This window comes from Haemaphysalis longicornis, unplaced genomic scaffold, assembly GCF_048455015.1.
Source record: "Haemaphysalis longicornis isolate Haplotype H1 unplaced genomic scaffold, Haemaphysalis longicornis Haplotype H1 scaffold_1, whole genome shotgun sequence".
NCBI lineage: Eukaryota > Metazoa > Arthropoda > Arachnida > Ixodida > Ixodidae > Haemaphysalis > Haemaphysalis longicornis.
Window position 1 is genome coordinate 350,591,568 of NW_027526203.1, and position 16,472 is coordinate 350,608,039.

Below are 16,472 nucleotides of genomic sequence, written 5' to 3' on the forward strand. Positions count from 1 at the left end.
AACTTCAGTTTTACTTGGTTGATCAACGCTTTGTAGCACTTGGTACATGAGACCAATAATGTTGATGTTGACAGATGCATAATTCACAAGGCAGAAGTAATTTAGCAATTTACTTAAGTGTACTAGTGTTCAACATCTCTTTTATTTTTATTTTTTATTTCATAATCATGCTGCTAAAGGAATGCACTCTTTCGGCTATAGACAGTAGATAATTATGAACGTTGTTAATGGTAGAGTTAAGCTCAAATCTTGAGAAAGCCGGGCCAAAGACTACAAGACTGCGGAAGTATTCAGTATAGTGTTAGTTGGGATTCCTGACCCCCCCCCCATGGCTGAAATTTTATGGAAGATTTTTATTACAGTAAAGCTGTTAGCCTCTTGTTGGTCGGAAAATTTAGTGTTGTCAACAAAAAAACCCACGCAGGAAGTTCTTGCCCAAGACACCCACTGCGGTGGCTCAGTGGCTAAGGCGTTGCGCTGCTGAGCACGAGATCGCGGGTTCAATTCTCGGCCGCGGCTGCCGCTTTTCTGATGGAGGCGAAAAGCAAAAACGCCCGTGTGTACGAGATTTCGGTGCACGTTAAAGATCCCCAGGTGGTCTAAATTAATCCGGAGACCTCCACTACGGCACGCCTCATCGCCTGCGTTGCGTCGGCGCGTTAAACCCTGCAATCAATCAATCAGTTCTCACCCAAGATGTCGAGCACATGCATCAGGCTAGGCAGGATCCAACATTTGCCGCCAGAGAAGCCCAGCACAATCTTGGCCAATCTTCCTAAGTGTGTATGCTTGACCTGACAAACAACACCGAGGAAATGGGCAGTCACCGGGCCGGTCGCTGCGAGGCACGCACTCACGAGCGCTGGGCATTTCTTGCGTTTGTTAACTGCTGGGCGATCGCCACGGAGGCCCGCGCCCACGTGTGCGCGCTCGACAATTTCGTGGTATTTTAACTTTAGACACGAAAATTACGATTTGCTAAACAGCTTCGCTAATATGCTAGATGGCGATAATTGTCTGCAAGGTGTCATTTTGAGTTTTCGCGGGAGGTTTGAAGTCATCGGAGCTTGGTGTCCGATGGCCTATGGCACCGTAATGAAAGAGTTAATGGGACTTCACTGTAGTTGAGATATATAGTGGCTGGGCTGCTATTTAGTGCAAACTATATATGTATTGTACCCCTGCTACACTAGCGTCCGAATGTCATTTGAACCAAATGTCATTTTACTCAAATGCCAAGTTGCGCTGCTACACTAGGTTATGAAATGCCATTCGGCTCAAATGACATTCGAGCCAAATGAGCACCGAGAGAGACATTCGGGATTTCGAATGCCACTTTTAGCACTCTCGCACGCAGCGTCTTCGATCGGCAATCAATAAAAAATATAATACTTTCGTACGTAAAACAAACAAAATATGTTTGTTTGTGGAACTTTATTCACTGTTCATTTACTTAAAATATGAAATCAACGTATTTAATTTTCATACTCCCAAAACCAGTGGGTCAGTTGCAAAAAAAAAATAAAACTACACAAACAGCCACTACATAGAGCTAAAACTGGTGTCTCTTCTAATTTGATATCATTTTACTGCCTTAGACTGCTCCTAAATTTGATTGTTGTATTGTACGAAAACAGAACGGAGCGACAACAGCACCACTGCAGCACGGCGAGCAACTGTGAACACATTCAAATGCCATCGAAATTGTAGTGTAGCACGGCAGATTCTGAATGGCATTCGAAGCACCCCATTTGAGTCAAATGACATTTAGTTCAAATGGCATTTGTACCCTAGTGTAGCCAGGGTATTAGACTTCTTTTTAGTGTGTTCCATATAAGCAGGTTGTGCTGTATTAAGATGTTTGGAGTGTGCACTTTGAGTAATACTGTAGTGTACATTAACTGTCCGGTCACGTGAGCCTTGCTTGCTGTATAGGAGCTGTAACTTTTGCCATGATTTCATTTAATGAGATAGCATTTGTTAAAATCCTAGCTGTGGCTTCTGTGTGAAAGCTGGCATTGTGTCAGCTGTGTGTCAGTGTCAGTATAACTCAAAGTGCACCCTCCAAACATTTTAATACTGCACAATCTGCTCTATAGGAGCCGTAACTTTTGCCACAATTTCATTTAATGAGATAGCGTTTGTTAAAATCCTAGCTGTGGCTTCTGTTTGAAAGTTGGCATTGTGTTAGCTTTCATACCAACTCGGTCACTCGAAACTGAAAGCCCACTTGCTCGCAATGCCGCATCCCCACCCGAAAATGCAATGGCTGTTGGCCTCATGAGCTGCCTAGATTGACAAGGAGCCAATTAATTTGTTTCTTCTGTGCAAGAAAGCACCGCATCAACAAAGGCTTCTATCTTAAGCATCAACCTGCCTCTTCTTTCAGCCTGAAATCGGCAAGTATGTTGGTGAGGTGCTGCCCATCCTCCTGGGTCACTTGGGTCACACGGCCGAACAGCTGGCGAAGACGGGAAAGGATCCGCCCAATCTGTGCAAGACGTTCTATGCCCTGGAGACCTTCTGTGAGAACCTGGGTCAGGTTTGCCTCCTTGCCTTCACATTCAGAGCAGAGTCTGCTGTAAGGGCTGTGCATTGTACTGAGGGGTAAACTTCACTGAGGTAGTCCTGCTAGTACAGCTTTTATGGTAACTTTTGGCTGGACCCGCTTAAGATTAGCCTGCTTGTAACTCAATCATCCCGTTACCCGCAAGCACTGAATGATGAGTAAATGCTAGTGCAGTGTATGTTCAATTATTAGTTTTTTAGTTTTTTGGCAGTAAGCTTAATGTGAGATCCTCTATTAGTGCACTTGACTGCATTTCTATTTATAATGAAATTGTCTAACGTACGGGCCTCTTGACAGTAAATACGTTTTAGTAGAAAGGGGCAATGGAAATTTTGTAAACAATCTAAAATAAATTATTAGTTACTAATGAAGCAAGGTGCATTGCATAATATGGCATTGGCATTGTGCAGAGAAGCTTCTTGCGTGACTTATCAGTGGGACAGAAATAGGGCACGGCAGCGCATTATAGGGCAAAGGTTGTGAGGGGAAGGAAAATAAAATTCAAACCCACAGTCCACAGTTAGTGCGGCTTTAACTGCAATGAAGGGTGCGCAATGACACATGATTTGAAACAACCACTTTTATTTAGCTGCCATAAATTTTGACAAATGTGTGATGCCCTTTTAGGTTATGTGGAGAAAGGGACGAGCCACGAAGACCCCTCCCGATGATGCCTTTAATCTAACACAGTTAACAATGATGATAGTGGAGCGCGAGAGAAGGATATCCACTTATTTCACAACATCCTCCCCCGCGCGACAATTAGTATGGTTCGTGTTTAAGAAATTGTTCAGTCCATGAGAGCTAATTTCATGTCCTCCATCGATGGAAACAATGCCTTGGCTTTCGTGAACATGTGAACCAAGCTACTGCAGCCCCTTGGTGCAGTCTTTTGCTTGTCCGGGTTGCATGTACTTCTTCCTGTTTCCTCAAGTTATTTTTCCTTGTTAGAGCCGGCTGCACGTGAGTCGTACTCTCGTTGAGGATCTTTTCAGAGCGCACGGTTCGGCTTCTAGTGTTCGCTGCTGTTTCAGTTCTGCGCTTTAAGCCGAGGTGCACTGCACGCCTTCTTGTCAGAAGGTGGAGATGTTTTTTTGGTTTTCCCAACACGAGCTGGCGTGGCTGATTCCTTTTGAACTGTGGTAAGGTGTGAGCAGAGCCCCCTTTGAGGTCCTCCGTCCTTGAACGCTTCTTCTTTGCAGTTCTCTTTTCCTGTCGCGTGTACTGCTTCACCAGCGCCTTATGTTTGAACATTGGAGAACAAAGCAGGCCAGGACACAACAGATGCATCCTTTTGTCTTCGGCACAGTAATCACCGTCTCCGTCATTTATCAAGTAAAGCGCTGTTTCCTTTTTGGAAGAAGACATCTCCTGGAGCATCTTTGGAGTCAGGTCATCAAAGTCAATGTCATTCGGGGTTTCTATTGTTTGCGACTGCCCATTCCAGGCAGAAATTGCATTTCGTGCAAGGAATGTATTAAGGGTGACCACTTCTTTGTATTTAGTCTCTTCGGGAGTGTGATTTCCATCTGATGATTTGTCACTATTCAAATATTTGGTCCGGTTATCCCGGTTTTCCCTATATTCTGCTTGAATTTTATCTTTGATAAACGTCCTCAGGTTTTCTCGAGCTTTCTTTGTTTCAATTGTTTTAAGTTCAAGGTTCGCTTTTGCCACACAAACCAGGTAGTCAAAGTTGAATGCGTCTTCAAACTCAGCCTCCAGATTATCACTGTCTGCAGAATATTCCACTTCTCGGTTGATCTTGCGTAATTCATCATGAAGTACTGTTAACTTGGTAGCAAGCTCATTCAACTCACTTATTGAGGGTCGTGTCATTGGGAGAAGGTCTTCAACGTAGCCGATGAATGCCGTGATGTCTTGACGGACGATGCGCCGCCTTTCGAGAAGGGCCTCCATGGTACGGTCTAGCGTCAAGTCGCTTGTAATAGCTGGTGACCGGGCTCAGAAGGCAGAAGACGGCGTCGTCTCCGCATCGGTCGTGTCACTGCTCACGGACATCTCGTGCTGTGTCGGGCAGATATCTCTTGCAGCTGGTTTCGTTCAGTCTTCTTCTTCTTCTTGGGCTGCCCCGCTCTTTTCCCAATCGGCTTCTTCCCTGTGCGGCTTCATTCCCGATCTCCAGAGGTGAGGATGCGGTCGAACAGAAGCGGAGTACGCTCGCTGTGGCTCACCTCTGGAGGTCCCTTCTCCCGGGCTTCACGGCACCAAATATGTGGAGAAAGGGACGAGCCACGAAGACCCCTCCCGATGATGCCTTTAATCTAACACAGTTAACAATGATGATAGTGGAGCGCGAGAGAAGGATATCCACTTATTTCACAACAGGTTATGCGCAGGATTATTTCCAAACAAATTAAAATTCCAATGTGGCACTTTGTGCCTCTTACATCATGGATGCCTTGCTTTGGAAGAGCACCAATATAACTGCTACTGATCTTTTAAATGCCCTCTCTTCATCAATGAAAAAGCCATGGCAATGTATTTTAGTGCCTTTAACTTATCTTGTCACGTTTTATGTCACTATATCAAGAAAGAAAAACAATCATTAAAGGGCATTGAAGTCGGAATACAATTTGCACTAGATCTAGCTCACCGATTACGTGTAGCTTCTTATTTTAAAATAAGGTAAAAAATAGTGAAAACCTGAAGACTGGTGCCACTGCCACTGGCTATACCATGCAACTTGCACTGGAAGTGGTTAAAATGTCTGGCGTGCGTAACATCTTTTCTGGCTGCCACTGGATGGCACTGCTTGTTCATACTTGGGGAAGTGGTGCCGCCGCAGTGTTATGCAGTCAGCCGGCGTACGTCTTGAGCTTTTCTATCGCTGTGTGGCTGATAGGTGCTCATGCAGTGTTTTGGTTCTTTTTTGCACCTTTTTACCTTTCCGCGCCCTAAACAACTTGTTATGGTATGTCTGTAATCAAATAGTACGTTTAGGGTGCTTCAAAAAACAGCTGTGTCTTGAAGGAGTGCTCGAATGCCAACAAGAGCTATCTGCGGACGCGGTTCCGCGCACTTTTATGCCGCTCTTACGGGCATCGGCGATGGCAGCAGCGTATTACCACTGTCACTTCCGAACACGTCAGGCCTCTGTACAGTAAAAGCGCGTTAATTCGACTCTCGTTAATTCGGAAAATTGGTTAATTCGGACACGTCATCTGGTCCCTGTAAATATACGCATCACTCTATGAGACAGGGCGCTCGTTATTTCGGACAGATTTGACCGCAAATCGGATAATTCGGCGACTTTCAGGCCGCTGGCGAGGCTCAAAAACGAAAAAAGAACAATTCGGAATAAAAGTGAAGCTCAAACGCAGCATCTCCATGAGCCACACAGGCCCTCTCGTACTGTGAAGGAAGCCGCGGAGGCCCTCGTCGTCCTCGAAGAATTTTGTTTTGACACTGAAGATAGCATGCGAGCTGCTGAGCACCTTGAAGGGCTCAGAAAAATTGTGTCTGCGCGAATTTCTGCTCGAAAGCAGACAAGCATACGCGATTACTTCGTAAAATAAAGGTATGTAGAAAAAAAACTTGCATTTATTGTGTTTATTTCGACCATTCGTTAATACGGACATTCGGTTAATTCTGACATTTTTTCCGGTCCTTAGAAATCCGAATTAACGAGCTTTTACTGTATTCGGAGTCCTGACGTATTTGGCCCCGGTACACTTAACTGTCGTCGTGTACAAATGCGGAGCGAAATCAAGGAATGGACGTCTTAGTAATCACACACAAGCTGCACGTTCACTTTTTTGTTTTTCGAGTTCAACGAGCATCTGATCACTCGGCGGACACATTTTTTGAATTATACAGTAAGAAGTATACAGTGAGTAAGTTTACAAGCGATAAACAGTGTCGTTGGAAAAGTGTGGTATCTGATAAAGCCGTCTGATTTCAGTTTGTGCTAGATTCTGCAGGCTCCCTGTGTCGTATGACGGTGTTTCGAAGAAGCGTTTAGTTGCGGACGCGGATTACTCTATAAGCCCGTCTCCGCGCTGCTTGCGGAAGATATATGTAGCAGATGATTATTGCAAGCGCTGACTTCGCGACAAGACGCCCCAGCATTAAATTTCTTGTCGTGTGCTGATTCCCGCGTAGAATTTTGCATTAAGGGGGGACGCGGCTTTCAACTTCGGAAAAATGACCAAAACATCGTTTTTTTGAAACCCGCATATTCGGCTTCTATGTTTCCTATTCTGTGCGTCTGCAAAGTTTTTACGCTGAAAAGCGTCGCAAAGTGGCATAAAAAAATACTTTTGTCAGGCGCGGTGACAAACTATCAGCGCAAAAGGGCGAAAAAACGGCAATTTTCGGAGCGCTCTATCTCCGCAACGGTGCCACCGGGCGCGGCCATTTTGATATGGTTAGATCGGCCGAGCGATCGTTTTTCCGGTTCCGCTCGTCTCTTTTCTCTTCGTTCATTCACAAACGCACAAACGGCAGAAAAGAAACGACGCACAAACGAAGCTAGAAATAAATGCTGAAGCGCTATTGGTCCTCCGGTCGGGGCGCAGAACGACGACCCTCCTGATTGGATGTTGCGGGCGCAACGCAAGATGGCGGCCGCCTGAGCTGCGTAGCGAGCGGATTGAGTTCATTTTCGCCGCTTCGCTCGGCCGAGTTTCTGTTCAATCTGTGGTATTCAACACGGACGTTATTGCGATGGGAATGCCAGAGATAACGAGCCAGATTACGGGAAGTTGTGTGGCTCGAAAGGCGGAGGTCATCGAACGCTTTGTGGTGCGCGTGACTCTACCGTCGCCAGACCCCGGAGGGTGACGCGGTGTGCGCGCTTGCGATAGCGGTTCGTGAAGTGAACTTTTAGTCGGATTTGCGATGTTTACACGCATAGTTAGTGCTGTGTTTTGACTGTGGGCTCGCTTGCCTTGAGAAAGAAACGGTCGACGCGTCAAACGCTGCGGCGCGCACGGCATAGCCGACGCGCATTGGAGCATCACATGACTGGGCAACCGGTTACGATTGAACGCCAGTAGTTGTAATTAATGCCTGCGACGTTAGTTTTAATCTTAAAAGCGACCTGACCAGCCATATCAGGTATAATCAAAGCTCGATATGTCGCGGTAAGCGTGCGCTGCGATGCGCGCGAGCCATATCGCCTTTCTTGCGCAATGTTTCCCGTGCACTTGTAATTTTCATGCAAACAGGTTTGAGTTAGTAATATAGGAATAAAATATGCTCTCTGCGTTAAAAATGTACGTTACTGTGGCAGCATTTAACAGTGATTTTTTTAGGGAAATTATTGATACCATTGCTCAGGGCATACTGGCTGTGCTGCGAGAAATATTGGATGCCTTGATTGTCAAAAGTAGTAAAAAAAAATATGCTCTTGCATTGAAGTTGGGAGTTATGCAGAATACTCTACCAAGCTTCAAAGTAGCTCATTTTCAACCTTGTGGGATGCAAACTTTTGGCAATGAACACCCGTACTATGAGTACTAAGTTGCTGTGCCAGGCAAGATCAAACATGAAAAAAAAAAGCCAAAAATGTTCAAATTTAAGTTAAAAAAATGCTTAACTTGTTGCCATGGTGACAACACTGCAAAAGGAGGTTGTCCAGTGCGATACAGCCAACCAACTAACCTACTTTGCATTGAAAGCCCATTGAAACCCATCTCCCCTCCGTTTGGTTTGCAAAGGGGGGTATGTACTCTTCACGGAGGAGCTGAAAATGATGTTTTCTGGAAAGAGAAAGGCTGAAAAGGCACTCCAATTTCAAGGCAAGGCCTTCCAGAAGCCCCATGTTCAAAAGGACATGAAAGGCTACAACCGTGACGACTTTTGATATGTGAAACCTATGTTGCAACTTCGGAAGCCGTTTTCTCAAAACAGTTTTTTTTGCCACCTGTGTCGCTTGTCCCAGGGATTTCTTCGTGACTGCTGGGTCTATTTTGATTCCGTTTCTTGCATTACATTCCTTAATGAACTGTTCAGGTCGTGACACTTTTAGTTTTCCAGATTTGTTTTTTGTGATTTTTTTATTCAAATAATCGTTCACAGTTGACATGCCTGTTGCACATTAACCTCTAAAAAAATGAAAACTAAAAAACATTGTGTTGTAAAAAAAAATTCTAAAACTGTCACGACCTCGTCCATTCATTTCAGAATGCAAAGCACTTCGAACAAGTTTTCTATCGTGTTTTATAAGCTGCTCAAGCTCGGTACAAGCGGAACAGAAAGAAAATTTCATACATAAAAAAGTTATCAAAATATTAACTTCAAATTTTTATGGTGTTATCACAGAAGCATTTCCAGTAGCTGTGCCAATTTTCATCAAAATCCACAAAGAAATAAAAAAGTTGATTTTGAAAGCCACGTCCCCCCTTAACCATTGTACTTATTTCGTAGAATGTTCGTGAAATTTATGCCACATTGACTTGTCCAGGGTAGTCAGTATCCGAGGTATGAAGCATAACTGGCGTGGTCAGGTATGAGTTCTCCGCTAGATTATGTAAGCGCGCAAATTCGATTTACACCGTAGTGTATAGCCGTAGCATGACCATCTAAAAAAACACTGTTTACGAAGATACTGTAAGTAAATTTCCGGGCAGTGGAATTACAATCAGCTCCATGCACATGCCGGTTTCATGACGCCGGCCTGTGACACACACCTGGCACTTACTTATACAAACCGAATGTACCGCACTAAGATCGCATCAAAAACATTTACACTCTCGTAAATACACCACATTTGAGAACAGAGTGACTGCTTTACATAAATATGTGTGTTCAACACATGCAAACGGTAAACCTCAGTTGTGAACGTGCCCCAAAACCAGCGGTGACAGCGGTGAGCGTGCCGGAGCCTCTTGCGACTACTTTTGAAACGGGCCGCTAGGGGGATTTCAGTGGCGCCCTTACAGGCAGTGCTCAAGGCGTATGCATGCCAGGTGCGTGTCACAGACCAGGATCGCGAAGCCGGCATATACATTGAGATGACTAATTTTTTGGCCTTGTAGTTTGCTAGCAGTGCCTCAAATAGGCAGCATTAACTCAGGTGGCCATGGCACGACAGTGCATTCGGGTGTAAATCGGTTATGTGCACTTTAAACCCGCATACTTCACAGCACACCAGTCACGCATGCTAACGTCATACCTCGCATATTCCTCACTGCACTGAACAAGCCGAGGGAGCATAAATTTCACGAACATTCTACAAAAATGATAGGTTGGATAAGGCGTAATGATACTCAGAGATGAATACGTCACAAAAGAGTTACTGCTGGGTTGGCTTGTCCTGAGACGAGCAGCCGCAAACATTTTATCGTCTGCTACTCAGCCTCCGCAGGAAGATCTACTGTTGCACCGACGGGCCTATCATAAAATTCGGGTCTGCAACCAAAGGCTTCTTGGAAACATTCCCAGAAGGCCTAAAGAGCGAGCAGAAACATCTAGAAACAAATCAGGGCACCCTAGCAGAAGCCATTCTTGAATGACACCTTTTGTCATTTGTGTGCTGCTCACTCTGTACTTCAAAGAATACGTCTGCACCATGGATGAGTGAGTGTTCGTTCCAGTCAGGAAACAAGCATCTTCTGTGGGGCGTTGCCAAAAATATTGGTTCCATGATTTTGTTCTGCATTAGCACACAAGTCAAGTGTTCCCGCTATGCTCTGCAAAATAGAAGTGGATTTTGTGTCCAGTTGGGTCTGTTGAGCCCTGCCTGGTTTAAATTCAGATGAACAGCATTAGCATTTCCGTGGCTGCAGGTGTTCTCATACCCATACAAACTTTTGGCTTGTTTCTGGCTTGCAGACCCTTTACTCCGTGGTTTTATTAACCCTTTTCTTGCTTCTTGCACTAAGGTGTCAGTGTGCACGTATTCAATGAAGCAGAGCCTTGTAGTGTGCCCGTTAGATTTACCTGCCGCGGTGGATCAGTGGCTAAGGCGTTGTGCTGCTGAACATGAGGTCCCGGATTTGATTCCCGGCCGCGGCTGCCGCTTTTCTGATGGAGGAGAAGAGCAGAAACGCCTGTGTGTACGAGATTTCGACGCACGTTAAATATCCCCAGGTGGTCAAATATAATCCATAGCCCTCCACTATGGTGCGCCTCATCGCCTGCATTTCGTCGGCGTGTTAAACCCTACAACCAATCAGCATTCACATAGAGAGCACCAGTGGTTGTCAGGTATTGTGCAATCGCATCCCTGCAACTTATTTTTCTACGACTTGTATATTCGAAACAAGGCTGCAATCATTATATCTTGACAGATACGCATTGCAAGGGGGAACCAACGTGCCACTGGAACGTTAGGTGTTAATGATACGCAATACAATTCACTAGTATCTGACGTGGCCGGTGGTGACAGTGGCGATGCGCTGTAGTCGTCGCTAATGCTCGTAAGGGTTGCCAAGAAGTGTACTGAATCGCGTTCTCGCTATTGTTGCTGTTCGAGCACTTTACCAAGCCTCAATTGCTTTTTGGCGTGCCCTAAATGTACTGTTTGCCTACTGAGGTGATCGTAAGTTTTTTTTTTTGTGTGTGTGTGTGATGTGGAAAGGGAAAAAGGAGAGAGAGAGAGATCAAGGCCACCTGGGGTCATTTTCTGTTTCCTTGAAAATGGAAGGATTAACGCGGCAGATTTTTTTTTTTTTTATTTGAACAACATGCTAGTTTGTGCTGTTGCAGTACAAGGTTGAAATGCATTGTGTGCTGACGAAGCATTTATGGCCATTGTGTGGTGCAGAGGAAGAACTGGTCACCTACCTGCCAGCGGTAATGGAGCGAGTCCTTCTGTTCCTGACAGCACCATCCTACCGAGCCAAGGAGCTGGCCATCAGTGCCATCGGCTCAGCTGGCAAGTACCAGCCGTGTGATTGAAATTAGCAGCAGGGCCATGGGCCTTTGTGCTGCCTTCTTGCCCCTGTTTCTGTTTGTCATTTTTTCTCACATTGGAGTAGATTTTTACGTGCTAAATCGTTTTCTCATGGGGAAGAATTTACCTCAGGCTTTCCAATTTGGATGGATCTTATTGCAATCTTGTTACAGATATTGAGTTGGAAACGATCAATACTAGTTTGAGTCGTCGTGCAACACAGCTGAAGGGCCTCAGTTTACCTTCGCTTCACGCTGTTCTTCAATCTTTCCGTCAACACAGCCAATGCAACCAAAGAAGCAATGCTGCCCTACTTTCCTGAAGTCATCAACCACCTCAAGCAGTATCTGACGGAAGACCAGACGGAGCACAATGCTACCCTGCGAACGCAGGCTGTCGGTGAGACTGTAGTGATTGTGCCTGCATTATATGCCCTTGTGGGGTGACACGTTCCTCGGTATGTGCAGACACCTTGGGTTGCTTCGCCCGGACCATTGGATCTGCCAATTTCTTGCCCATGGCAGCGGAGTGTGTACAACTGGGGTTACGCCTGATTGATGCAGTGGATGACCCTGACCTGCGCAGGAGCACGTGAGTACTCTCTTTAGGAGCACACACTATGGGGTGCAAAAGGCGCAGAGGCAACCGGGAGCACGAGACATGCCGACTCCCAGTCGAGATTCATGATGCCTGTGGGTCGTTTGTGCTGCCTCTACAGATGTGAAACCAGTTAACCTTTACCTCTGTACCTCCAACTTACCAGGTTGGCAATATATCATAAAAGTGCCGTCTTTGTACTCAACAAAAATATTTAAAATGTAATGTTTTATTCTTGTTCGCATTTTACCATGACTCGACGCGTGTATGATTGTCTAGCTAATGCATTGCCTGGCGGGGCACCCTATTAACTCTTTCGTTGGAGCGGAAAAACAGCCGATTTTGAGTGCTTCGACAAAGCTATTTCTTTCGCTTGAGCTAGTGGACACATTTAGCATTGCTATGCATGGAATTGTAGCTTATAGATTGCTCTTGCAAACACATAACAGCAGTTTTGTGAAAGGTACAATTACTTAGTTTATTAGTCAAATAATCAGAAAAAAAATGCACAAAAAAGTATACACGCAACGTATATAGGCAATTGTACTGAGCCTAAAAATTATTTTAGGAATTCTAAGATATACAAATTGTTCCTACATTTCTTGGCTATGATTCAATATATATATCAACGCTGTACACCAAGTTTTGTATTTTTGTGGGCCCGTCAACCTAGTGGAACTGACGGCTGTGCCACTCCTCGAAGCCACTCGAGTGTAAGTCGGTCATGCATCCAAGCACATTTTTTTTGTGTTCTGACACAAAATCCTTTTTGTTTCAGTGGTAAAAAGCCAGAAAAAAAATCCAGCGCTCTTGAGAAGTGTCACGCATCACTCCGTAGCGGTAATCTGACACGAGTGCCAGGCTATCATGAAGGTGATAATGCGATATGACGCGGTGCATTTGGCAAAATATCCCCATTGTACGTTGTCCAGACCCTACACATCAATGTGTAAAGCCGCAGTCATCACATAGGAAGCCCGTTTTGTTTATAAATACAGCTCAAAACCTACCTGGCAGCACCTGTCGGTCTGAGGCATTTGAATGAGAGCGTCTTTATCAGAACTAAAATCTAGCAAATCCACATCGTTCTGGAGTCATCACCGCCGCTGGGGTAACAAAAATCAGCAGCAGCAGCAGCTGCTGAACACCCTGCCACAGCTGTCCGCTTTTGCGGAGTGCGCTGTGAAGCGGACGCCGTTTTCACACAACTCGCCACTATTGTGGGTTCAAATTTCACTCTTGGCGCGGTCTCTGCACGCGAAATATCAACAAAACATAATAAAATAGAAAAATGAGTTGTCAATAAATACGCCCGATGGCGTTAGTTGTCCACCAGGCGCCGTTTTCAGCTTTCGCGGAACGTTTGAAATCATCGGAACACCGTGTCCGATGGCCTATGGCGCCGTAAGGAAAGAGTTAAAGGGGGTAGTGCAGGAAACTTGCTGGACTTTTTCATGACCATTTAATTGGGCGTCTGAAGGTTTTAAATGGATTTAATGGGTCTTTGGGACAGAAAAATTGCCCGAAAAAGCATTTCTTTAGGTATCACTTTTCTCCTAATTTGTGCAGTTTTTTTCTCCTAAAATTTTAAACTTGGAACAGTACCAGGTACTTATAAAAGTCACTGAGGCCCAATTTCAACAAAAAGATGACGAGTGGTATTGCAGTGATAGGAAATTCTTGAGAGGTACATCCCGGCATGTAGTGCAGCTAAGCAGATCATTCCTTTTGCACTGTAAAGCTGAATGTTTAAACCATCCAATAAGGGAAACAGATTTTTCATTTTGTGTTTCAGTAGTTGTTAAATTAGGTATGTTTTTAATTGGTTAGCAGGAGTACTTCAAACATAAAAGTTAGAATTGATGTAAACTTGTGATTGCTAAACCATGGATGGAACAGCTGTGCCGTTTGTGCCGTTGAGAGCCAAACTTGTTTACCTGCGCCATCCTGCTCCAAACCGCCGCTGTTGCGCCAAGCTTGTTTATCAGCGCCGTCCTGCTCCGCAGAGCCCGAACTGAGCCGGGAGATAGCACTGCCATGATGCCCAGTGGCCGAAACCTTGGCTGAAACATCGTGTTATCAGTTTCAATTCAGTGATGGTTTTGATTTCATTAAGGAGTGGCTATGGAAGTTGGCTTTTGCTTAGCTGTAAAGCTGCAGGTACTCCGTACAAGTTTTAGTTTGTTGGAGGTGGACTTCAATTTAGTTGACTATTTTAGATGAGCGTAGCTGCATGTATTGAACAAACAAGATGGCGGAAGATTTGCCCTCGCAAGTTAATTCGGTTCACCTTTGTTGTGAGGTAATTACTCATTTTAAATGCAGGGCATTTCAGTAACTCACGATGTCACCCGCGTTGACGTCCGTAGTCGTAGTCCGCACCCTATATAGTAAAAAAAAATACTATCCGGCGCCTGGTTTCGATCCCTCGACCCTGCGGGCGGAACGCAATGTACATGGTGCTCTACCCACTGCGCCACAAAGCCGACACAGAATGGGAGGCTACGAACGCGCCTTATATCCTTGACTCGTTCAAATTACTGCTGACGAGCGCTGTCTCGTCAGCAGTTGCCACAAGTGCAACAACATTAACGTAACGCAAACTACTTAACGTCGTGTGCCCCCGGAAATGCTCTGCATTTGATCGTGCCCCTCGCGAGGGGGAGGTTTCACTGCGTCGCCATGCGAACAGTTTGCCACTCTTTAGTTTCAGTCCCGTATCTCGCCGCCGCGGCCGTGGAGAGAAGGCGGCCGGCCGCGAGTTGCGCTAGGAAAGCGAGCGTCGTCTGCTAGCGGGGAGCGGAACGCATACCGCTCGGCATCTCCGGTCTTCGCCACTTCTGGCTGCGCACTGCAAAAGAAATAATTTTTAAATGCAGAGCATTTCAGTAACTCACGATGTCACCCGCGTTGACGTCCGTAGTCCGCACCGCAGCCCTCCCTACTATATATAAAAAAAATACTATCCGGCGCCAGGTTTCGATCCCTCGACCCTGCGGGCGGAACGCAATGTACATGGTGCTTTACCCACTGTGCCACAAAGCCGACACAGAATGGGACGCTACACACGCGCCTTATATCGTTGACTCGTTCAAATTACTGCTGACGAGCGCTCTCTCGTCAGCAGTTGCCACAAGTGCAACAACATTAACGTAACGCAAACTACTTAACGTAGTGCGCCCCAGGAAATGCTCTGCATTTGATCGTGCCCCTCGCGAGGGGGATGTTTCTGTGTGTTTGGAGAGGCGTGAACGAGTTGGAAGCATTTCTGCCTCTAGGCGGCCGCGTGGCGCCATCTGCATGCTTCTCCGTGAGACTCGTAGAAGCGGCCTCAGGGCGGGAGATTCAAATTTTTCTTGTCCTCTTCACTACCTCTTTCCGCACGCGCGCGGCTTCTGTCGGTTGCTGGAATCCGTTCACCCCAAGATTGGAATGCGCTGCTGGCGGCGACGAAGTATGCGAACGCGCTCCGGAGTCGCACAAGACGTGCACGAACGCACTGCCGGCATCTCGCACACGCACGTTCTCCGTTCCGTTCATACACTATGCACACAACGAACGCCCAACCGCGGAATTGCTTTTCATCTTCTACAGCGCGAGGTGAAAGTCGGTAGTTTAATTTTTTTGCATGTGAAGTCTGGGGTTAGCTTTGCTTATGTAGAGGATGGTCCAGCAATAATTATGCCTCTCAACACACTCTCGTTATGTACTATGGCGAATGCTCGTCGACTCTCGCTACCCCGTGAGGGGCGAAGACAAAGCTATGTTAGACTTTGCACACACTTTGCACAAAAAAATGCAAGCAAATGCCTTGTTTCATGGAATGCCGCCGTGAGTTTGACACGAAGTGAGGCCTGTTATTTGATCCCCTTCGCTTCTACTCGTGAATTTTACCCTTTGATGGTGATAACGCGGCGCACTCGCTGGGAAGAAGATAGATAACTGTGCGTATTGTAAATTTCTGCATATTGTACGGGCTCTGCGTCCCTGATTCGGAGTAGGTTCTAGTGCATGGTAGAATGTGTAATATAGTAGACTAATAGGTTAAACTAAATTGGCAGGGGGCTGGCACAGGCTGCTGTGCCAGCCTCTGGCCAAACGGCCTTTCTGGCTGCTCCAAGCCTGCTACAAAAGGCAATTTTGCCTGCTCCCAGGACTGCTCCCAAACCCATGTACCCTGTTCCACCCCGCAAATTTGCCACAACTTCTGGTATCTATTCATGCCTTGCTGATAATTCTTTGTTGTATGGTTTTTCCCTATTGTTCACAAGAACAATCAAGATTTTTAATAAACTCGGAATATAATTACCTAACATCAAAATTGGGTATTTGAAATCAACTTTAAAAATTGAACAAGGCCATGAAGTTCCATCGAAATCAGTTGGAAAGCAAGAAAAACGTTTTTAAGAACAGTGTGCCTTCCCCCCCCCCCCCCTCCCTTCT

At 45.8% G+C, this 16,472-nt stretch overlaps 1 protein-coding gene across 1 annotated transcript in view; it reads left to right on the forward strand.

Moving 5' to 3' along the window:
• Positions 1 to 16,472, forward strand: part of LOC144154339 (importin-4-like) — a 90,522-nt gene that overhangs the window by 37,629 nt on the left and 36,421 nt on the right. Inside the window, exons 15-18 of the mRNA XM_077685840.1 lie at positions 2,390 to 2,537; positions 11,304 to 11,414; positions 11,715 to 11,831; positions 11,900 to 12,023. Of these exons, the coding sequence (XP_077541966.1) occupies positions 2,390 to 2,537; positions 11,304 to 11,414; positions 11,715 to 11,831; positions 11,900 to 12,023 (500 nt within the window). The remainder of the gene's footprint in view (positions 1 to 2,389; positions 2,538 to 11,303; positions 11,415 to 11,714; positions 11,832 to 11,899; positions 12,024 to 16,472) is intronic.